Source organism: Python bivittatus, unplaced genomic scaffold (assembly GCF_059951505.1).
Source record: "Python bivittatus isolate LINGU-HERP-01145 unplaced genomic scaffold, Pbiv_v1 ctg000220_np1212, whole genome shotgun sequence".
Lineage (NCBI taxonomy): Eukaryota > Metazoa > Chordata > Lepidosauria > Squamata > Pythonidae > Python > Python bivittatus.
Genome location: NW_028277048.1, coordinates 13788253 through 13812552, shown reverse-complemented (window position 1 = coordinate 13812552; position 24300 = coordinate 13788253). Strand labels below are relative to the sequence as shown.

The 24300-nt window shown below is 40.9% G+C and overlaps 1 protein-coding gene across 1 annotated transcript in view; it reads left to right on the top strand.

The window, feature by feature from the left end:
- NCKAP1L (NCK associated protein 1 like) overlaps positions 1-24300 on the top strand; it is a 78189-nt gene that overhangs the window by 22522 nt on the left and 31367 nt on the right. The window contains exons 10-25 of the mRNA XM_007429512.3: positions 1215-1271; positions 3173-3269; positions 5863-5972; positions 8123-8255; positions 8814-8895; positions 9402-9460; positions 10863-11008; positions 12209-12341; positions 13190-13309; positions 14416-14555; positions 18033-18164; positions 19975-20193; positions 20648-20778; positions 22289-22386; positions 22844-22937; positions 24029-24111. Of these exons, the coding sequence (XP_007429574.1) occupies positions 1215-1271; positions 3173-3269; positions 5863-5972; positions 8123-8255; positions 8814-8895; positions 9402-9460; positions 10863-11008; positions 12209-12341; positions 13190-13309; positions 14416-14555; positions 18033-18164; positions 19975-20193; positions 20648-20778; positions 22289-22386; positions 22844-22937; positions 24029-24111 (1834 nt within the window). The remainder of the gene's footprint in view (positions 1-1214; positions 1272-3172; positions 3270-5862; positions 5973-8122; positions 8256-8813; positions 8896-9401; positions 9461-10862; positions 11009-12208; positions 12342-13189; positions 13310-14415; positions 14556-18032; positions 18165-19974; positions 20194-20647; positions 20779-22288; positions 22387-22843; positions 22938-24028; positions 24112-24300) is intronic.

Sequence of the window (24300 nt, the reverse complement as noted above, 5' to 3'; positions counted from 1 at the left end):
GGTTTGGTGTTGATTCATAGGTAAGCTCTTGCTTTAGAAGATTTGAGTCTAGCATTGGAGGAAGTTCTACAAACAATTATACAGTAAATGTGAATTGTATAAAAACTAGGCCTATAAAAGCAAAGATATTCGCAAGAGATGGCTGACAAATACATTTTTTTACTGTTTTACTGTGAGGCAAGATGTTTTTCTCATAGAAATGTTTTTACACGTGTTTTCAAATGGAGAAATGAACTTCACCAGCTTTAACTGAGAAAAGGCATAGTAGTGTACATGTTTATCGGCTGTGATTTCAGTATGTGTTTAGCATAGTTAGGTGATATTTTTGATAGGCTGAACATTCTTAATACCTCATTGCAAAGTTACAATTTCCTTGAACTTGGTGACTAATTAAAATAATGAATGGGAAAGTTAAATTGAGGAAGAGTAAACTTGAAGATTCAAATTTAGACATATTTCTTACTTGAAACTATTGAGAGTAGTAACATAGAGATTAGTGAAGATGTTTTATATTTAATTCATCTTTCTTTGAAATATACTTTCAGAACAAATTCTCACGTGCAGAAATAGAAATTTGACTGGACAGGAAATCCACTTGATACTAAACTGAGAGTTAGCGCAATTACTATTTGTAAGAAGGAACAGTTCTTTAAAAATAATTCCTGATAATTTCTCTCCCTGAATTTCCAATCAGTGTGTAGAAAGAATACAAAGAATTAAGTGAGACGACTATAATAATTCTGATTAAATTTGCAACATCTTGTTTTTGAAAGCCAAAATTTTTCCGTTTTGTACCTATGAAAACCACACATCAATCCAAAATAAATGTGGAAGGAATAATGCAAGCAGCTGTCTCAGAAAAAAAACAACAACCCTAGATTTCAAAAATGATGTAAAACTAAGCAAGCTTATCCTTCTCATGAAAAATATGCTTTCGAATTCATTTGTTTTTTTTAATTGGAAATGGTTTTTTTTAACTTGCAAGGATCTATCATGCAATAGCATGCAATTGTGCGATACAGAGATTAAAACTGAATGGTTAAAAGTAAGTTGTACAACTATTTCTTGACAAAGTCTAGCCCCAATAAAATCATTAGCTTTTAGGGGGGCATAGAAATTCAAGTATAATATGGAGGGTTGCACCCGAAGGTTTGAGAATCCCTGGCCTTGGGGGATGAAACAGTGGATGAGTTGTGCTTTCTCCCTCTTTACAGCTATGGGAAGCGTATCACTGATGTCAAAGACTGTAAAGAGCATGCTCTGCAGCAGAGGTAGGAATGTCCCTTCCCTCTCTGGCCCTATGCTTTTCTCTGCTGTGTATACCCATTGCTCTGCTTTATTTGCTTAATCCTTTTTTTCCCCTTTCAGTCTCATCAGCCTTCAATTTTCTCTACTGTCTGCTACCTCCCTTCCAGACCCATTTAACCAGAGTCTTGATGGTACTTTTCTCTTCATATTGCCCTGTGAATCACTTGTTCCTCAGGTTCCTACCTCTTATCTTGTTCATTGGACCTTCTCCTCTGTGGCTGCAGTCCTAAATATGACATGGCGTGAGCTTCCTAATCACTGATTTTGATGCTGATAGTTTATGCTAAGTTGTGTTTTGCTTTAGCATGGTTTGTTGAGTAAGATGCGGTGCTTGTTCATAAGTTGCCTTAAGCCATACATCGGGATTTACAAGCCACAGTGGGTGGGTTTAGCAGCATGCTAAGCCAAAACCAAGGAACTCTCACTACTGCTTAGCACAAGCCTCAGTGATGCAACACAGGCATGCAGGAGAGTTTCAATTGCCTTCACGATGAATTGTGGCCAAAATGGCCAAAATCTTGCTGGATTGCAACATTTCTACCAATTACAGAGTGTTTTTGTTCATTCTTTGTCTGGCTCAAACTTTCAAAACCCCTAAAGGTTGCTAATCCCTGGCTTGCTGTATGATTCCAGCCAATAGAATGAACTTCTAAGATCATGGTTAGGATTGTGTTTGAAACCTCACATGCTGATAATGAGTAGCACCCCATCCTGTCCCTCCTTTGTGGCTTGTCCTTCCCATTTCCTCTGAGGTCCTGCCTCCTCCCACCCCAAGTCTGTTGTACATCACAGCTAGCAACTTGGTCATCTCATCATATCATGTGAGGGGAAGAGGTCAGGCTCAGGAGGAGCATGCCTCTGTGTGCCAGATGTGATGGAACAGCTGTAGGGAAAGATTGTTGTCTTCATGTCTGGAGCCCAGGGGCATCCTTTTGACCATTGAGAGGAATAGTTTGCTGGCCTAGATGGGTCTTTTGTCCTGTTCAGTGGAGTTCTAATGAACCATAACAACCCAAAAGGCAGAGATGGAATGAGCTGCCCCAGAGTCCCTGCTGCTAATTCTCTCACTTCGACTGTAGATTTAAAAGACATTATCCAGTTGATAGCTCTGCAATGTTACCCAGTTCTGCAGTCTTATCTTCATTCTAATTGCAGCTGCTCCTGGCATTACTTTTTATAGAAGTACTGATTAAGTACTGCCTTGATTGCAGAAAGATAAAGGGAGTTTGCTTTTTTTTAATTGAAGTGGTGAGTGTTGAGATAATTCTGTAAGAATAGAGGGAAATCTACAGGCCTTTAGTCATCATGGCTAATGCCAAAGGGTACTAAGAGTTGTGGCTCAGCAGTCTTTGGAAGGTCATAGCTCTGGTCTTTAGGAAGATATAAGTTCTGAATGAATGGGCAGGTTTTCATCATGTACAAAACATTTCAGCAGAAGATTAAACTTTCAAGTCAAGCTTGGCTCCTGGTGTCTTTATGGGACATATCCATGTTATTTTCTTGGCAAGAGGGCTTGGCCATTGCCTTCTTTCCAGTCTAGCCTATAGGCTTGGATTTCTTGGTGGGCTCCCATTCAAGTAATAACCAGGTCCAACCTTCTTAGCTTTTTGAGGTCAGTCAGCATTGGCCAGATGCTACCACCTAGCTGGACAATAGAAAACTAGTATATATTTAGTTCCAGTTACCTTGATCTAGAAGGGAATGGGGGAAAATTCCTGTTTTGGCTCATCTAGTATTGCAGTTCTTTCTTTATGCTGCTTGCTTTGGCCAATTTTTTTCTCTCTGATATTTATGACATGACAGGCAGGGCACTGGGAGGGGTGGGATCCTTTTCATTTGAATTCTTTGGCTGGTTTCTTGACAGTGGGCAACTACACCGAGGCCGGCGTAATTTCTTGAGGAATGCTGTGCGGGAGATGGAGGCCATCCTGGCCAATGAACCTGGACTTCTGGGCCCCAAGGCAAGTGGATCAGGAAGGTATAGAGGTGGGCAAGAACTAAGAGCTGTGAAGGTGCAACCATATTTACTTATGCTGTGTGTGATCAATTAGAGTTGGGCCAATGCAGGCGTAAGATAGCTTTGTGTATATGGAATGCCCACACCTCTGTAGGTGTATGTGGGACAGATGAACCCAGAGCAAGGATTCATACACCTGCATTGGCCTATTTGTCCTTGACTTGATGTGCACCCAGTCCCTGTCCCTAATAATGGCTTGTATTTTGTCAGTAACTGACGTTAAATTAACAGGGCCACAGTGGAATGGAAACACTTAAAAAAAAGAGAAGACTTGTGCTGTCAGTGCCTGAAGTTTTACGCCCTCAGTGTTGACAAGCAAATAAAAAAATTAAAAAGTACCGTATTTTTCCATCAATAAGATGCCCCCATGTACAAAACGACCCCCACTTTTCCAACCCAAAATTAAGAAATCAATATTTTAAAGATAGTGTAGAACACATTTTTATTTAGTAATTAGGTAACATTTACCTGATACACTCGGTGGGAGGAGGTCCAAACCGTCTCTCTGCAGCTCTATTTCCAGGCTCTTTTGCATAACTGATTACATTCAGTCACGAGTGAAACTGCCGATAGCTTGTCTCTGCAAACAGACTTCCTCCAATTGGTTAGTTCAGCATTAGCTGACGTCAGTTAAATAAGGCTCGTGATTGGAAGAAGTCTGTTTGCAGAGACAGTATGGACAGTTTCACTTGTGATTGGAGGCTTGTGATTGGAGGAAGCCTCTTTGCAGAGTCAAGCTATTTCACTTGTGATTGGAGGCTAGAAATAGGAGGAAGCCTCTTTGCAGAGACAAAGTATGGGCAGTTTTGCCACCGCGCGGTTCTCTCCTTGGCTGACTTCCTTGAATAAGACGCCCTTCAATTTTTAGCGCAAGAATTTTAGAAAAAAGTATTGTCTTATAGTCGGAAAAATACAGTACCTAGGTTTCCTGGCTGAGTTAACTTGATGAAATATTTGGTTAGCCGAAAGGCATTTTTCCTATTTGTGTTCTAGTCTATACATACTGGTGGCAAGCTGCTTCTAAACTCATTCTGCAGGAATCCTGGGTAAAATAATGGAGTGATTTAAAGGGTGAAAAAAGAGCTGGGGTAGATTTCAACCCTTTCCTGTCTGCTTTTTTTCTTTTTGCAGCTGTTTTTCTCCAGTTAATCCTTTCTGTAACCATCCTAGCAAACAGCTGTTCTGGCTAAGAATTATGGGAGTTGACATGAACCCTGAAAAAGCACCAAAATGCATGTAACAAAGATGGTACCCAAGATAACTACCAAGGAACATATACATTTCTATTTGGTAATAGGATCTAGAGCTGATCTTGAGGAAGCTATGAGAGAGCCATTAAAGGAGAAAGAAAGGAGTGAGTCATTGAAGGGGGACTGGAAGAAAGGATTACACACTCCTGGGATAGAAGGAAGCATGAAAAATTCAAAATAGACCCACCTTGATTTTGTTTAGTATAAACTCAAAATAACCCCACCCTGATTTTGTTTAGTATAAGATTTTGTTTAATAAAATTTCAACAGACTTTCAAGATTCTAGTAGAAGAGAATGTATGTAGCTCAGGGTTGAACTGAGGAGTCCTTGGGGTTCTCTGAGCTTGGTTGTTTTCTTGCAAACATTTTGTTACCCAGCTAGGTAACATCTTCAGAAGAATGTTACCTAGCTGCGTAATGAAATGTTTGCAAGAAAACAACCAAGCTCAGAGAACCCCAAGGACTCCTCATTTCAAGATTCTGTTACTCTACCTCAATCTTTCCTAAAGTGTGGTCCTAGGACCCCTGGGGGCCCCCCAAGACCCTCTCAGGGGTCCACAAAATCAAAATGATTTACCAGCTTATGTTGAAAAATAATACAATATAAAAATCCCATCAAACAATTGTGACAAGCAGTAGCAGCAGCAAATGCGTCAATTACTTTTGATTTTGAATTAATTTTGAACATGATAAATATTGATAAATATAACCCATACAAATAAAATCTCTTTTGGGGTCCTCCTTCCTTAATTTTTAAAATTGGGAAGAGGTCCTGAGAGAAAAAAGTTTAAGAAACATACAGTAATGAGCATTGCTGAAATCCCTGCAGTGTCTGTTTCTTGACCTGGCCTACCTCAAAGAACTGACAGCTTTTGCCTCACAAATATTTCTTCATTCTTTCCCCAAAAGTTATTTCCTCTTCTGTCTCACCTACTTGCTTTTTCCCTCTCTCCTTCCTTCATGACTTTAGTCATGAAGAAATCTTTGACGTATGGGAAGAACATGAACCAGAACAAAATGTGGCTGTTTATACTGATTCCAGCAATTTTAATAATTGGTCTGCCGATTTTAGGTTTTTCATCATGTCGTGCAGGATTCAAGGACATCTGCCAACAAAACAGAGATTTGGGGAAGCTATTTGTACTGTTGAGATGTGCTTCCCCTATCTCCCTTGAAACCTTTGGAGAAAATGAACAGAATTTTCTTAAGGAGGAAAGGGGATCTTGCTTGGAGTGAGGTGCAGACCCTCTTTTGTCTGATACGTCTCCTCTCTTTCAACACTAATAGGCTGTTTACGTCTTCATGGCTCTATCTTTCTGCCGGGATGAGGTTTCCTGGCTGTGCAGACACAGTGAGCACATCAGCAAGGGCAAGAACCAAGAGGAATTCACTGACAGGTATTGATCAGGTTGGGGAGGTGACATCCAAGGATGGGAAGTTTAGAGTTGGGGTAAATTCTAATGCTATCCAAGCTAATGAACTTATGTGGGTTTCTGTCTACCCCATCCTATTCAGGATCCATCATCACTGAGCACAAAGGGTAAATAGTTGCAAAAGATGACATATCGATAAAGAATATACATTTTCAGCAGGCCCAACTTTTATTCTATCTGTGCAGCAAGCTATAGCTGCCAAAATGTCCTCTTCTACACCACTGTTAGAAATACAACAAGCTCTAAATCTTCACAAGGGTTGGAAAAGACCACCTGAAAATCATCTTTTCTTCATTTCAGGGAATAAATGTTCACATTTCAGATTGGAGTAAGCTCATGTTGTGCTAAATTATGGCTGGGCACATAAAAACTAAATCATGGGCTATAAGTTGCAGGGGCTAGGATCACTCATTAACATCTGGCCAAAAAGCCCATATGGCTTAACACAATGGGTAAACTCAGCCAGTGAGCCCTGCTAGCTCTGGATTGGCAACCCATAATCATAGAAAAATAAACCCAGTCTGCTTTTTCTCAGTATTGTTACTACCAGCTGCAACTTGCAAACTTGCGGGAAGTGGGAAGCAAAAAGTGTGATGGAGAGTTAGTCTCTTGAATTCATAGAGGAAGGGTAGGAGAGACACATTCAGTTGTGCATTTCTTCTTGATGTGGAGGTAAAGGAAGATGACAGGGAGATGCCTCTCCCCACAATTTTTGGCTATTGCAGAAGAGCTGGAGTTTTTGGTTGCTTGTAATATACCTTTGCTTTGCAAGCTGAATCTTGCTGCGGACTGAGTTAATTATTTACCTCTGGCAGGGCTCTAGTCTTTGGCTTGCATTACAATAGATGAAAGCATTCTTTTTTTTTATCTGTTCAATTGTGTCCGATTCTTGGAGACTGCTTGGACAAGTCCCTGCAGTTTTCTTGGCAAGGTTTTTCAGAAGTGGTTTGCCCTTGCCTCATTCCTAGGGCTGAGAGAAAGGGACTGGCGCAAGGTGCCCCAGTTGGATTTGTACCTAAGGCAGGACTAGAACTCACGGTCTCCTGGTTTCTAGCCTGATGCCTTAACCACTACACCAAACTGGCTGTTACTCAAACTCTGGAGTCCCTAATCAATAGGGCTTTGGACAAAATGTCTTCTTCCTGCAGCAAGGATGAACAATCCCTTGGTCCCTGAGGAAGGCATAGGATGATGTGTAATTGGTTGGGAGATACAAACTGGTAGTTAGCATAGCTGTGACAGGTGAGCTTTAAGTTGGCAGCGCATGTGGCCTTGCATCCATTTATCCTCATCCTTGTTTTCAGGAGCATGCATGGCTACTTTTACCCTTCAAGTGCACAGGGTCGTTTATATTTCCATTGTGTCTGCCCATGTTCAGTGTCTGCCCACTGAATTCTTCAGTGTTCATTGGCTAAGCTTGGGACTATTAACTGAGGAAATGCTCCACATTAGGGTAGACAGCTCTTGTTGCAGTGAGGGCTGCAGCAGTTTTTATACCATGTCAGGGACATCACTGCAAAAAGTGGATGGGGGCTGAACTGAATTGAATTAATTGAAGAATCATTCTATTGTTATTAATTTTTAAACTGTTGAAATTTTAACACAATCCTCATTCCCACACATCTCAGCTAATTACCAGGTTTAAAGTAAATTAAGAAGTATGCAAACAACAAAAACAAACCCAGTCTCGTGCACGTGCTTTTGCATGTGCAAACAAAGGCACACAAACTCTGCATACAGAGGAGGAGGCAAGATGAGGGGAAAAGAGGTAGCATCTGTATGGGAATGTTTGCTGTTGGAGAACAGAATGGAGGAGGTTACGGGGGCTGCCCCTTGGCCCCCTTTCTGCATCCCTTGGATCCCAGCTTGTGCGTCTATTTGTTACATTCTTCACATTTGGAGACAGTGTGGAAGAGTGAGGAGAACCTAATACTGTAGTTCTTCAAAGAAGGCGAATGTTTGTAGTAAGGGTCTGAATAGTCTGGCAGATCTCTTTCTTTGCTGTGTGTTTGCATGGGGAGCTGGTTGTGACAAAAGTCAGCTTTGTGGGACCAAAGAGAATCTCAGGCAAGACTGATCTGCTTCCTCCAAAATCCCATTTATTTTCCTCATAGCTACTTGGCTGAGCTGCTGTTTCTGATGGAAAGACTCCGCAACCTGCTTAAACGGCACCAAACTGTCCTCCAACGGTACCATGTACAGTATTTGTCACACTTTGATGCCCAGGTGCTTGGTAATGTCATACAGGTATGGAAATAGCACAGGAACTGAGGCCAGGGGCATGGTGCATGGGGGACTGGAGCAGGTTCCAATGAGTATCCTCTGTCCTAAAGAGATAAGAAAGATTGGGTGGAAAAAAGTGAGAACATGGAAGATCAGCTCTAGCCTTCTATGATAGAGTGCATGTTTAGTTTGTAGAAGGGTCAGTCCCCAGCACCCCTATCTGGAAAGATTTTGAGTATTTGCAGTATCTGGATGCTGGCAAAAACTCTTATCTGCTGTCAGAGTGGATGAATTAGATGAAATAAGTCTGACTCTTTCTGGCACAGTAGAAGAGAAGCTGCTTCACAAGTCACAATTTAGAAAAGGGAGCAAGTAGAGCACTTTGGAGTGATTTCCTTGCCTTGAAGCATCTGTTACTTGAATTGATGGTTGCTTCTCTTTCTGAAGACACTTGAGGCGAGATACAGCATTAAAACGGACAGCACAATTCCTTTAAATAATTACATGCACTGAAGTTCAGTGTAAACAAACCACAGGATAACAAATGGTTGCCTTCGCTCTAAGCCCTTTTGTCTCTTGCAGGACCTGACTGTGTGCCCTGAAGAGGAATCAGTGATTATGTCAGCTTTTGTCAACACACTCACATCCCTGACTGTCAAACAGGGTAATTATTCTGTCAACCAGAGGTTTCTGTGTCTCTTTCCCTTGCCCTCATGCATAGGGCTCATGCTTCAAGACATCTATATAAACCTCCCTCTATAAGAGTAATTAAAACATTGTGCCAGAAAAAGGCTTGGGATTTTACAATAGGCGTATACTGTGGAAGCTGTGTGCTTGGTTTTTGTCTTAGACACTGAAAGAAGCTTTGTTCAGATTTTCTGTAGTGTTTTGAGATCTGACCATACTTTCTTACCTGTGTTGAAGGGGTGGACTTGATTGGATGTGAGTAGGACTATACCAAAGCTACGGATATACTACCTCCAGGAACAAAGTCCTTACATAGTCTGTAAACTGTTGTGGAGAGAGCTATGCACAGCCAATAGTTCTTTCAGCAGCAAAGCCTCACTGTACTTGACCTTGAATTTTTCCATCCTTAAGCCTTAAACAGTAGAAGAAAACCCCTGAGGCTCTTTCAGTAAGTCTTGCCTTTTTCATGCTTGTCTTTTGCAGTTGATGTCAAGGAGAAATGTGAATTCAAGGGACTGCGGCTAGATTGGTTCAGACTACAGGTAAAATCCCCAGTCAGGATTTTTTCCTTTTCCTCCCCTTCCTCCAGTAATGGCTCTCAGGATGTTTGGGATACTTTGTGACCTGTTACGATTTTGGACTGGCTACATGACCTCTTGTGGCTCCATCTATTCATCGGGCATGAGCATCAGGGAACTGGGTTGCTCATTGTGCTCATCACATAGTGAGAATTCTGCAGGCAGAGAAGGAGAACCAACTGAGTAGTCCCTTTTCTATTTATCTTTTCTGACCAAACATAACTTTCTCTTGAATTTAGGAAGGGGAGAAGCAGGGAAAAGAAGTTGCTGCTAAGGAGAGGGAGATGATAGACAAGAAAGGCAAACTAAAAGAAGTTAGAGTCTCCTCTTTCCCATTGTTTAACTCCTTGACACTTTCTGTCCATTGGAGGGCACGGGGGAAGGGGCTAACAGAGGTATATACTGTATATACAGAACGCTTTGACATGGCAAGCATTCAGTTGCAGTTTACACTAAAGGAGCTTTAAAAACATGTTGCTCATGTGGTTGTTGGCTCGATAAAGCATTTGTTGAGCAAATATGAAGTTATTGGCCTATCGGCTTCAAATACTTCTCCTTTTAGTTAGTTGCATCATGTTGACTTGTCTATGCCTTAAAACCACCCATAGCATTCTTCCAAATTAAATAAAATTTTAAAAAATGAAAGAGTGCCAAATTTCACAAGGTTTCAGCATTCTTGTGGGAGAGCGTTCTAGATGAGAGCACTGAAATCTTGTGAGAATTGGCAATCTCATAATATTTTAGGCATTTTAAAAGATGGGGAAAGAGTTGCCTGTGACATGAAAAGATTGGAAGCCCTGACCTAGCCTAAGGTATCATCAGCCTATTAATTGGTTGGCTATTGCATTTATTGATAATCTTTATGGATTTGAGTGAGGCATTCTAGGCTAATTGTCCTCAGTCGCCAGTATGTTATTTCATCATCATTATCAGTGTTTTTTTCTTGTGTTGTTTTTTTGTACCTTTGTTGGCCATCCAGGTTCATAGTTTGCAAGATGGGTGGCTATATGAATTGATATAATAAATAAATGGATGTTAAAAGATGGGGAGAGGGTTACCTGGGACCTGAAAAGATTGGAAGCCCCTGACCAACCCTAAGGACAAGGATTGTATTGAGTTTTCTATCCTATGTTTATTGCCCAGACTCATAATTTGTGAGATGGGCAGCTATATATCAAGATAAATAAAATGGGCTTTTCTAGCATGTTTCCCTCTCAAAATATTACATTGCCCTGTAAAGATACATCACATAATCACATGATCAGATAATGGGCATATGCATGTAAGTTGCTACCATTCCACAGTTTATATCAGTTGTGTCCTATTCTGAGAATTTAGGGAAGATATGCATTTTTTCTTCCATCAGGCATACACCAGTGTCACTAAAGCCCCATTGCAGCTGCGTGAGAATCATGACCTTGCCAAAGTGATGAACCTCATTGTCTTTCACACTAAGATGCTAGACTCTGTGGAGGAGCTGATAGTGGAGACATCTGACCTCTCCTTCTTTGGGTATGTATGTAGGTTAGCAGAAGATAGTGCTGACTGTACAACAGATTAGGGATATGCAGATTGCAATGACAGAGTAGATCCAGTGGGCTTAATATACATTTTTCATGTTCAGGGTTATCTGATTTGGTCTCGTAAGTTTACTTTGAGAAAGTTAGAGTTTTGAAAAGGAAGGCTAGGGCAGAATTTCGCCAGCGGCAGAATCTTTAATAGACAAGTGATAGAAATGAGATGCCAATTCACAGCAACATTCTGATGGCAGTGTGTATTCTCACCCACCCATTAATTTAGGAGGGTGATGATCACGTCCTTAAAAGAACTGCAATTTGGTATCTTACTATGTGTGGGTCTGTGCATCTTCAAGTCAGTGTTGACTCCTGGTGATTGCCTGGACTGGTCCCTGCAGTTTTCTTGATAAGATTTCAGAAGTGGTTTGCCATTGCCTCCTAGGGCTAAGAGAGAATGACTAGCCCAAGGACACCCAGCTGGCTTTGTGCCTAAGGCAGGATAGAACTCATATTCCCCTGGTTTCTAGCCTGGTGCCTTAACCACCACACCAAACCACCACACCAAACTTATTGAAAGTTCCTTAAAACTGATTCTATGGCTAGAATTGCTTGGAAAGCTTAAAGAACAAGAGGTTATATTCTTGCTGGATAGCCCCTGAGTATGTAATCAGAGGAATCATTAGCAGCAATGCCACTAATGAGAGGACTTTGTTTGTAGCAGCAGCCCATCTATAAAACTCCTTGTCCCCAGGACTGAGATTATCTCCGTACCTGATTTTCCTTTTTAAGCCTTTGACATTCTTCTTCAATTCTTTATTGGTTAGCTAGGGGTGGTGTAGCATGTTTTGTTTTAGGTGCTGTTTTTAACTTGTTAATGTGTTTTTGCTTTTATGCCAGACTACATGAATGCTTTACAGGAGAGAAGTAGGATAAACATTTCTTAAATAAAAAGGCAGGAAAGTTCCATCTGCTGTTAAGTGCCTTGATGGGCGTTTTATTCAAATACCTTTTTTTTAAAAATCCATTAAAGTACAAGAAAGAGTGCTTTCTGCAGGCCATATCATTGTGAGAGGTTACTCTTTTTAGAAATTGTATACAGTATTCATCATAGTATTCATTAGTACATGGAAATGTGTGCCTTGAGGTTTCTTGCTTCCGTTTGCTTGGGCTCCTTATGTTTCTATTTCTTTGACAGTTTCTACGTGCGCCACTTGGAGAAGTTATTTGCATCCTCCATGGAGGAACCCTCCATGTTGCGTTATGTCATTGCCTTCCCACTTCTGTGTGCTGATTTCAGTTGTGCCATTCATCCATTGTGCCCTGAGGAGGTGTGTACCCTTTTGACTCTGATGGGAAAGAGGAAGAAAAGCAGCAGGATTGAGAGGTTCTTACCAGCCTGCATAAGCTTGCTGTTTCTGTCCTTTCCTATAATTTGTACAGGCCTGCACAACATTATTTTTAACTTGGTTTTAAAAAATAATGTTCTGTACCATTGTGTTTTAAATTCCATAACTAGAAAAAAATGTTTTCTATTCTGTCTACAATACGCAAACTAGGGAATTCCAGATATTTTATCTTACCTGTATATGTGATTTAAGAAGTTGTATAAATTGTGGTCTTCTGAAGGGCCTTTAGTATGGAGAAGTAAGATAGCAGTGGTGGGACTTTAATTGTGGTTTTAACTGATTATTGTTGTTGTTGTTGTTGTTGTGTTTTATTATAAGCATTATGATTAGACTCTTGTGGGTAGGCAACATGCATAGGACTAGATAAATACATAATTTTTAACTTGTTGAGGTGTCTATGTAATTTAAGATGCAAACCTTATCATCTGGACTAGGAATCAAGTCCTACTGAGACTAATGGAACTTATTTTTGAATGAACAGATCCTATATTCAGTTATCCAAGGGTAAAATAGGATTGGGCTTTGAATGAACAAATCCTTTATTCACTTACTCAAGAGTAAAATAGGACCTCCAAGGTCCCTTCCAACCCTATAAGTCTATGGTTCTATGAAAATCCTTGCTGAATTGAGCCTGCATAACTGAATATAATTATTTTGAGCCAAGGTTTAACAAGAAATGAATGGTGGGTTTTGTTAATAAAAAGGAGTTGATCACAATCATAATACACAAGCATCTAGTGAACTAAACTAATTTTTGTTTCCCATTCCAGTATCCTCATCTGCGCAACTGTGCCTTAGCCATATGCAACAACTTCCTGGAAGAGATTGCAAAGCAGACTTCCACCTGCATCCTTGATGCTTGTGCTGAACACTGTAATCTGAGCGAGCAAGTGAGTAACCCAACTCCATAGTAGATACTGGGGACCAGACACCAGAGCTAAACCAAGTGCAGGGAAATGCAAGGAGGCATAATAATCTGCAGGATAAAAGAAGATTGATATGTGAAAGATGGAACTTTGGAATAATACCACAGATAGTTACATACGATCTGGTCCTTTGAAAGTAAGACTCAAGCATGCTTTTTTGTAATTCAGGTGCACTTTTCTGGTCACTTTCTGGTAGAACTGGGGAATGGAAACCACGGGCAGGCTGGATAAATGGATGAATGGTTATGATAGAAATGGGCTAGATTCTTAGTCTCTCTCACTAAGTACTGTAGGTCACGATAAGCAAACAGAATAAACACAGAGAGGCAAAACTGCCTCTCATTCTGGAGCACCAAGGGGAATTCCTCTCCTTCCTCTTTCGTTTCTTTTGGGATGCATAATCTCCTTCATGTCTCATCCATTGATGAAAAGTATGAAAGAGAATAAATGTCTTGGCAGGACTGTAATCATACAGGTCCCATAAGTCACTAAAGGGCAAGGATCAGCAATACTATGCAGGATCTATAGGAGCGCCTTTGTCTCTACCCCAAAAAGCTATTTTTTTCTTTCTTTTTTTTAAAAAACAGACTCTTACAAGATTGAAATTTTGTACAAAAATCTTGTTATATTGAGACCAATTCAGTGGAAAATTTAGGTCTGGAGAAGCTTGCTGATCTCCACTATAGAAGGGAAAAAAGGCAGCTGGGGGAATGGGTTGGATACACATTTGATTGACAAGAGCACTTGGGTTCTTCTGCTGGTCCATCTAAAGGAAAAAGACTAGGTGTCAATCACATGGACAGCATGGCTTTTCCTGAGGATTGTTTCACTGTGTTGCTGGTTACACCAAAGCAGATTTCTGGGATGGTGGATGGGGCAAAGAAAAGGATTAATACTTAGGGGGATACTGAAGCTTCAGTTCATAGCCAACTGATAGCCATGGTTGCCTTGGTTTTATTAATTGGTTTTCCATGCCAGTGGGAGAAAAGCTTCTGCTTGGAGATGATTTCCCACACCACCACAAGCAGTCATTCCATATATAACCCCTTTATGTTTGTCTTATCTCCCAGCTCTTACCCAAGCACTGTGCACCCACCATCAGCAAGGCCCGAACCAAGAGGGCTCACAAAGGATCCTCCAAAAAGGGAGAGCCAGAAAGGGATAAACCTGGTGCAGAGAGCATTCGGAAGGACCGCAGTCTGGTCACCAAGTAAGATCACAACACCAAATTGCTTAAATTTCTTAAACTGATTACATTTTAGATACCTTTGAACCTGTACTATAAGATAGTACAATGTCTAAATATATCCTGAAATATTTATCATCATTAAATTTCTAATGATCATCTAGTGTTTCCAAGAAGATCACGCTTTGGATAGATGGTTGGGATAGGAGACATCTTATAATATGTAGGACAGGTGGGATATGGCTTTCCTAAGGGGAGAACTAGCAGAATGGAATTGAAATTGGGGCTGCGATAGTCTTGAATCAAGCTCTGATAGTAAGGGAGGACTCCAGCCTCATTGGTACAAAATGCACAAGGATGTCACGTGCCCCAGGATCTCACAGACACGCACATATAATGTGAAAGTTTGGGGCAGTATATGATTATATGTATATGTTTATCAGGGCTATGCAGCACTTTGGATTCAAAGAGAAAAAGGGGATTGGGGTGTGCAGGGTTGTATTAAGTAAATTTGCAGATAGGACAAAAGGCAAGATGCTTTCTTTTAAATTCAATAATTCAGAGAAGCATAGCACTTGCTATACCCTCCTTCCTACAGCATTTTAATATATTTCTTGTACATAGGTAAATTTTATATCAATAGGATGATACAAACAAAGGAGAAGAAATTATAGAAACCAAAACAGAGGGAACATCTGATGAGATTTAGAGATCAAGAGATTATCAATTGTAATTGAGAAGAGTGCTAGACATAACCTCACAATACTTAATTGAGATATAGGCACTTAACAAAAATCTTGAGTGTAAACAGGAAGAATTTTAATATATGTCTGGGATCAAGTAATGATCAATCTTACTGAGCTCCATTTGAGAGACTTAATATCTTCATTGGTGGGGAAAGTTCCAGTAATGCTGAGAAAGCTATAGAATAACCGTGGAAAAGCAGAGAGGGAAATTCAAGGGTAAAGAAAACAGAGGTAGACTTGCCCTTTTCTAAAACACAAGATAGCTACAAGGAATAGAAGGGTAATATAAAAAGTAATACAAAGAAAAATGGAAGGAGTGTACTGAAATACTGTACAGTAGAGATCTCAACATCCAAGAATATATTCTACTTAGAATATAGTCCCTACTTACAAGAACTTCTAGTACTAGAAGATGAAGTTAGATCAGCACTCCAGTCATTTATCAAGTCAGAAGGCTAGAGTAATTAATGGAATATTTAAAGAAACATGGCAAGCAACAGAAGAAGTATCAATCAAGGTTCTAACCAAGCTATGCTAGCAAATCTGAAAAATGACACATTGGCTATCAGATTGGAAGAAGTCAATCTACATTCCAATACCCTCTCCCCCCAAAAAGGAGAGACTTTACGGAGTGTGCAAACTATTGTACGATATTCTTAATTTCACATGCTATCAAAAATCATGCTTAGGAACTTCCGGTGAAGTTTGGAGCTCTACATGGAAAAGGAGATGCCAGGTGTTTAAGCTGGCTTTAGAAAAGGCTGAGGAACAAGGGACGTTACTGCCGATACAAGCTAGATAATTGAGAAAGCCAAAGAATATCAAAAAGAAGTCAGCATGTGCTTCATTGACTACAGAAAGGCTTTTGGTTCTGTTGATCATGTCAAACTGTGTAATGTAGTTAGAAAAATGGGAATCCCACACCATCTCATGCAAAGCCTATGTAGAGGTCAGGAAGCCATAGTTGGCCAAGGCGTGAGGCAAGATTTTATACTCTCCTCTTATTTATTCAACCGATATGCTGAATTAAGGGAAGCTGGATTGGAAAAAGATTAGTGTGGTTTTAAAGTTGGAGGAAGAAACATCAATAACCTGTGCTTTGCTGATGACACCACCCTAATAGCTGAAAATGCAAAGGAACTGCAGGCTTTAGTGATAAAAATCCAGAAACACAGTGAAAAAATGGGCCAAAAATTAAATATAAAGAAGACCAAACTAATAACAAGAGTAGAACAATCAGCTTTAGAAGTGACTGAAGATATCAAAGTGGTAGGTAGTTTTAGCCTTTTAGGATCAACTATCAACAGTAAAGGAACAAGCAGTCAAGAAATATGCCACAGACTAGCACTCGGTAGAGCAGCCATGAAGGCCTTGGAAAAGATATTCGGATGCCATGATGGGTCTATACCTACAGAGATCAGAATCATGCAAGCCATGGTGTTCCCTGTGACGCTCTATGGAAGCAGAATTTGGACTTAGAAGAAGCAGGAGAGGAAGAGTATTGACACTTTTGAACTTTGGTGTTGGAAAAAAACTCTTGATAGTAACATGGACAGCCAAGAAAACCAATGAATGGATCATTGAACAAATCAACCCAGAGTTCTAACTGGAGGCACTTATGACCAGGCTCAAATTTTCCTACTTCAGATACATTATGCAAAGACACAGCTCTCTGGGAAAGGTGGAAGGAAAGAGAAGTAGAGGATGACCAGCAGCAAGGTGGATTAATTCAGTTACATTGGTGATGGGTGCATGTTGGAAGACTTGAAGGACTATGTTAGGAGTAGATCGTCATGGATAAACTGTATGTGGTTGCTAGAAATTGCCACTGACTTGATGGCATGCACTCAATCAATCAATACAAGGGAAATTGTGATGGAATGGAATGGAATTATGAAGGCCAGGCTCAGGGAAGATTCTTGCTAGAGGTTGTAGCTAATAAACATAACTGGACTGAATTTGCACTGTCTCTTGGAGTTCCTTGGGCTAGGCCTGACATCAATCTTCCCAGACCTAAAATCCCAGATCCCAAAGTCAGCCAGCCACAACAGTGTGAATTCCTCAGGGAGATGCCAGTCTCATCCTCTTGTTCCTCCCACGTTCTTCTGGGGAGCTAAGAAAATGTTTATCTCCCTGAGCCTGGCCTTCATAATTCCATTCCATCACAGAAATGAAACTTTTCTTCTTAAAGCATAAAAGTAACAAAATTAACAGAGAAAAAATATAACAGTTGCTTGTGTGGCACTTTTTGGCAACTCCTTAAAACAGCAGCATCTTTTTGAGGATCACTTAGCTGCCCTTTGCAACTGCAGGTAGCACAATCCCAGGGCAAGACACATTTAGTTTATGAGTTGCTGAGATGGTACAGGTGTACCTGTGGATGCTCTGAAGCACTGTTTTCTGTTTGAACCTGAAGCTGTGCAAGCTATTCTGTTTATGTCTGCCAGCTACCTTCAGCATAGATTAACGGTATGATTAAAAATACATGAAATATCCTGTGAAAGCATCTAGGAGCAGGCTTAGTTAAGGAAGGAATATGCCTTCATGAGAGTATCTTACTAACATTCCCAAAGTAGATTGGACTCAAAGTATAATCTTATAGGTACTTCTAGAGCTGGGTTCACTCAAGCTCTTCCCAGATCTTCATTCTCTCTGCCCTCTCCCGCTTCTCACCAGGAATATTTTGGGAAACACCTTCTGTATTATAAAACTCTGATCCACTCTGATTATCTTTTTTCTTTTTTTCTTTTCCCAGTCTAGACAAGTTGCAGCTGACCCTGACTGAGCTTTGCTGGAGCATAAACCAAGTAGACAACATTGTTGTCTTTGAGCACACAGTAACTCCAGTGGAGTATCTCAGCAGCCAGCTGGAGATCCGACTCAGCAGGTACAGGAAGTAATGGGAACAGCAGGAGGTCCTGTGGCCACAGGGGCAGGGAGGTTATTCTGGAAGCGAGCCACAGAGGTGAGGGTGTCAGCTATACCTTTTCCAAGTTTTTTGAAGAATGGAAAAGAAGTGGGTGTGTGTAGATGATAGTGAGGGTTCCATTCCTGAATTTCTCTCAATTCAGTGAACTGAGCATGGTCTGCCTCCCTTCAACGTTATCATCTGTCCCATGCATCTAATTCTTGGCATGCCTACGAACTGAATGGCTGGATTGGTTAGGGTGCCCAGATCTGGACTGCAAAAATCCAGGCATCCGCTAGATGGCTGCATAAAGATTTCTATACAACTTTGGGTTGCAACAAGCCTAATCTGGCTTGTTTGGGTTTAATCAAACCCTTTTTAAGACTCTGAGTGACCTAGGGCAAATCAGCAATGAAAACAATGTAAATATTTTCTTTTGTTTGGAGTCAGCAGCCAAGTGTACGGGAGCGTGTAAGAAGACCCAGTACTGAATTCTTTGGATGATACCTTAATTGAATAGGGTGGAAAATACTGTTCATCTGATCACTTAAATACTGGTCCATACTTCAGATGGGAAGCCCACCATCTATGGGCCTTTTAGCAGGTCCTGAACCCAATCAATTATGGTTTAAGTAAATGGTTAAGCAAATCAGTGGCCTAGAATGTTGTGTGCTTCTGTTCTTTGACTACTGTACAGTATATCGTCTTCTTTCAAAACTTTAATTTTTTGAAACTTCCCATTTAAGAAAGTTTATCTGAGTATGCAGAACATACTGTTTTGGTATCGCAGTGGATAAATTCCTATAATGAACTTCCAGCAGATTCTGGCAGCTGGCTCTGACCATCATCCCAGAGAAGAGAGTTTTTGCTATGTACGATCTAATCCAGATGGTGTTTCTGCCAACACCTGGAATTTGGGACTGGCCTTTGTTTCCTTCTGTGGCTCCTTAAAGAGAGCTGCATCTGCTGTTATCGTCTGTTAGATCACTCTATTCTCACCAGAAATATATTGGGAAACAATTGTTTTGTTTTGACACTGAGCTTTTTATTTAGATACTTGTTTTGAATTGCTTTTGTTACTTAGATGCTACAAATAACAGTGTATTGTATTTATGCTTTTGTTTTGTCTTGCTTTGGGGTGAGCCACTTCATTGTGTATTAAAATGTATTTGTAGACATAACAAACAACAACAAAAAGCCACTTTGAAGCTTAGCACAATGTATGAACTCAATTACCGTAATAAAAGTGGCCTGCAAATGTTTCAGTCCTAGAACTGAGCTTGCTAGATCATGAAAATCCGATAATCGTGAAAGTCTGATAATCTTGAAGAGGAGCTTAGCTAACTTGTGCAGGGTAGCCAGTAATGCGCAGGAGAAGAAACAGTTGCCCAGAAGCCGTAGCGCTCATACCTTGCTGTTATTCCTACATTTGCTTTGGTCAGCCAGATGTGAGACTATGATTTATGTCTTTTTTGCTGGCTAAAAATTAAAACTGATTTTTTTTCTTGCTGTCACACCTCTCCCCTCTCTCCATACACAAGCAGATATCTAATCTAGTCCCAAATGTACTGGCGGGTCTGGCTTGTGTTCCTTGGACAGAAACATCACCTCCACCCCCCACCCCATCAGTACTCTTTAAGAAAGCATGGTGAGCTACGTAATGTAATACTATACTGAGGAATAGTGGCTTGAAGGTTGCAAGCTGATTTGTGAATGTGTGCTTCTTTGTTGCTTGTTCTTTGACTGGAGTGTTTTCAGGTGTTGCTTACTTCCCTGCTCTTGCCTATAGGTCTTTGGTACGACTGGTGAAACCAAACCCAAATTCTCCAGAGTTAGTGCGCCCTTCAGAAGTATTAGCAGGTGTGCATGCCTATGCTACTTTCCTGGTGTCCCTGATGCATCGCGTGGGAGTGGATACTTCGCGCCTCCTCCGTGTTGTGCTGCTGCAGCACACCCAGCCACTGGATGCAAGCGGGGAGCAGACCATGACCACACTCTATACCAACTGGTATGTAGCCAGGGCCTAATGGTGACCTTCAGAGAGAACGTACTATTGTCCTATATGTGCCTGGACACAATTTATCCCAAAGGTCACTAAGGTCAGTCCTACCATCTTCAAATTCCAAGAGTCAGCCCTGAAATATCTGAGATATTCATAACAAAGTTCCTCTGAGACTATGTTGAGGATTGTCTTTGAAACTAGGATACTATTTTCAGCTATGGATGAGCTGTTCCTTCTTTCCATTAGTAAATTCCAGTAGAAAGAGGGATAAAGGATATTGCTGCTGTGAGCTTCAAGCCTTCTTAGGAAGACTTTCTTGCTAGTAAGATCTATAATTTCCTCTCCCCACATAGTTGCCTCTATAATTTCCTCTCCCCACATAGGTCCCCCATAACACGTTTAAGAAAGTTGTACTTAGTTGTTCTTAGCTGGAATAGATTTTCTTGGCATCTCTTCCCAGGTATCTGGAGTCACTTCTACGCCAAGCAAGCATGGGATCCATTGTCCTTTCACCTTTAATGCAAGCCTTTGTCAGTGTCCCCAAAGAAGGGGAGCAGATCTTCAATGCTGAAGAATTTTCTGATATCTTAGGTAGGTGTCAAAGTGTCTAGACTGAACCATTCAGAATTGAGTTATAATTGGGTCACTTGATTTGAATTTAATTCCTAGTGTTAGTAGCTGAGCTGATAGGCTTGAATTCTATTGCCTATTAGAAGCTGTGGAATTCCTGCCAAGCCTAGCTTGGCTCAGGCAAATTTTGAGCATCTGTCTTGCAGCTGAGGTTTAAATCTGAAGATGCAGTCAGTACTATGGTAGCAAATTGCATGAAGCAGAGCATAATGGAATAATCTTGCTTGGATGATCTGTGATCTTCAGAACACTCAGCCAACTAGGTGGTAATACCTAGCTTACTTTGATTGATGATGATGATGAAGAAGGAGGAGGAGGAGGAGGAGGAACAGGAGGAGGAGGAGGAGGAGGAGGAGGGGCAGCAGCAGCAGCAGCAGCAGCAAAGCAAGGATGAACCTGGTTCTTATTTGGATGGGAGACCATTAAGGCTGTAGGCTAGACTGGGAAGTTGAAAAAGCATTCCAGAAGAAGGTGATGTCAAACAACTTCCATATTGAAAGGCAAATTACATGGATGTGTAGTCACCAGGAACTGAGCTCGATTTGAAGGAGACTTGACTTTAGTACCAAAATATTCAGAACCAGGATAGCATCAACACAGGGGACCCTAACATCCAGCCATCCATTTCAAACATACAGTATATCCTCTCAGAGCAACATACAAAGATTAAAAAATAAAGCCCTGGCCTTAAATGTATAATCTTAAAGACATGACTTAAAACACGACAAAAAACCCAGATTTGGGCACTAGGTTCTTAGTTAGAAAGTTCAGTATGTCATGGAGTTTGGATCTTAGAACAATGGAAGCTTTGCAGTTTTCTCTTTCTCTAGCCTCAGCAGTGGCAGCTAGTGAAAAGAAAGTGGGTCTTGGTTATTTCCCAACCAGTTAGAAGACAGGGCTGAGCTTGGGACTTCATGCAAAATGCCAAGAAAACTCTGCCTGCTAAGGTCAGAAGTGGATAAGTGTCAGCCTTTGGGCCCTCTGTACCCTTCCTGGCCTTTTTCTGAATATCCCCGAAGCTTTCTAAGACCATGCTGCTAATTTCTGGCAACAAAATGTTGAAATTCAACAGTATGCTCAACAACAAAGGTAAATATGTATGACAAATCTCCAATAAATTTAAAATACCTATTTCAGTAGTAATCTCTCTCCACCCCAAACAAGCAGATTGAAAATTCTGGCCTCAGTCTCTCCAGTGAACTGCATTCCTCATTAGCCAGTGCCCTGTAGCTTTGGCCATTGCTATTTTTTTTTTTTTTAAAGTGGCTCCTGGCTACCAATAGGTTAAGTGAGGAGGCTGAGATCTCTGCTGCAATTTCTATAATCAGAAGAAGATGAACCAACATCTGATACCTCTTTTTCTCTGATGTCCACAAGGGAAAGAGATCAAAAGATTGATTTCTGCCATGACTGCAAACTATACTATTGTACTCTAATAAATGTTGATGAGTACCTTTTTGTTTCTTTTCAGAAATGAGAGCGCTGGCTGAACTCCTTGGTCCCTATGGAATGAAGTTCCTAAGTGATAACCTCATGTGGCATGTCACCTCACAGATGGTGGAGCTAAAGGTATAAAGCTCAGTTGAGAGGGCAGCAGGTCAAGATCAGCTATTTTTCCATTTATTCTGGACTCATCTAGTGAAGCCATAATATAATTTGTTTGGTTGGGGCAGAGTTTGCTGTGAGTCCCCTGCCATTGCTCATGGCATAATACAGTATATTAATTTAGCCGACTCTGGTTTATTTAGTCAAAGAGTGGCTTAGTGCAGTGCATAAAATCTGCCTTTGTGATTAGGAGGAAAGGCACTGAGCAGAAGGTCTGGTTCTAGACATTCTGCTAAGTTTCTTAGGGAGAGATATGAAGATTGGCATATGGCTATTTCTCAGAGCAAACTGAGAACCAAGCAGCCCTTGACTTTACACATCTAAGGTACATATGATGGCATCCAGAAGCATGCTGGTCAAGATAATCTTTGTACCATCTCCAGAGTCTTCATAAGATATCACCAAGTTTCATTCTTTCTAGAAACTTGTGATTGAAAATATGGATATTTTGGTTCAGATCAGATCCAACTTCTGCCATCCAGAACAGATGGCAACGCTAATGCCCCGCCTATCAGGTAAGTGCTAGGTAATGATTCTGTAGAGTCTTGTTCTTCCATTCTCTGCCTCAGCTATTGACATTTAAATGTACAATTTCTGACCAGAATTTTAAAATGGATGGTATTATGTCTCATGTCTCACTATTTTGATAATCCTAATATTTTAGAGATAATAAATTCATTAGGTTTGACCCACCTTTCCTCCAGGAGCTCAAGATAGTGAGCATAACGTTCCTGCCACCACTTTTCCTTACAATAGCCCTATGGCATAATATGAGCTGAGGGATTATGACCACCCTCAAGTCATCTAGGAAGTTTTTGTGGCTGAATGTGGACTTGAAACTGGATTTCCCTCCTTGTCCAAAAGCTTAGTCTGGATCTGGCAGATGGCTACGCTCACCACTCCATCTGTCAAAAGTCACTTCCTCCCCATAGCCCATGTTAGGGAGAGTGATTGGATTTCCAGCAGGAAATTCACCAATCGCTGCTTCTTGACTTATCCTGCAGTATAGCAGAATTTACCAAACACAAAATGGAGATTGGCTAGGGGGACAGACCAAATTATGCTGGCATAGTTTGGTCACGCATTACGGCACATTAGGCCAGCTGCCTGGATGTACCCTGAGACTAGAGAATTGATTTGGGGGCAGGGGGGAAGGATGTAGAGGGAGTGGAATGGAATAAAATATTATACCGCCAAACTCCTGTGCAGAGTTTTCCACAAAAGGGGGTTCAGATTCTTAGTATTTCTGAAATCGTTAGAAACTTGCCAGCAGATGCAGCCTTGTAAAAGTTCCTGCTGTTCTAGACATTGGTTCTAAATACTGCAACTGTATGGTGCTCTCACTCTAAGACTGGTTAGACTATCTTGGTTTTCATAGAAGCAGCTCAACAACTTCTGTTGATTTTGGATAGTTTGTCCCAGCTGGATGCCTTCTAAAGGAATTCATGGAATATCATCCCAAACCAGTGAGTCCTATGACCAAGCTAGGTGGTAGTGATTATGGGAGTTATGCTCCAATACAACTGGACGCCAGCTTGGGAAAAGCTAAGCTAAAGGTCTTGTGGCTCATGGAAAATTGGGTCTAATCAGAACATATTCTGTCCAGGTATAGAGAACGTTATAAAGAGAATGACAATCATTGGGCAGATTCTGTGGTTCCGGTCAATGGCACAGGAGGGACTTCAAGAGGTAAGTGGTGGCACCCTGGCACTTGTGTATGCCTTCCATGTGCAGCCACAACCAGAGGTCTGCTCCTTGCTTTGTTTTTGGGTGGTTTTTGACAGAGAAGCTTAGGAGTGATGGCAACACTTATAGGGAAGGCAATTAATATAGGAGCTAGCAAGTGAAAAGGGTAGATACTTCCTGTTTGTTGCATCA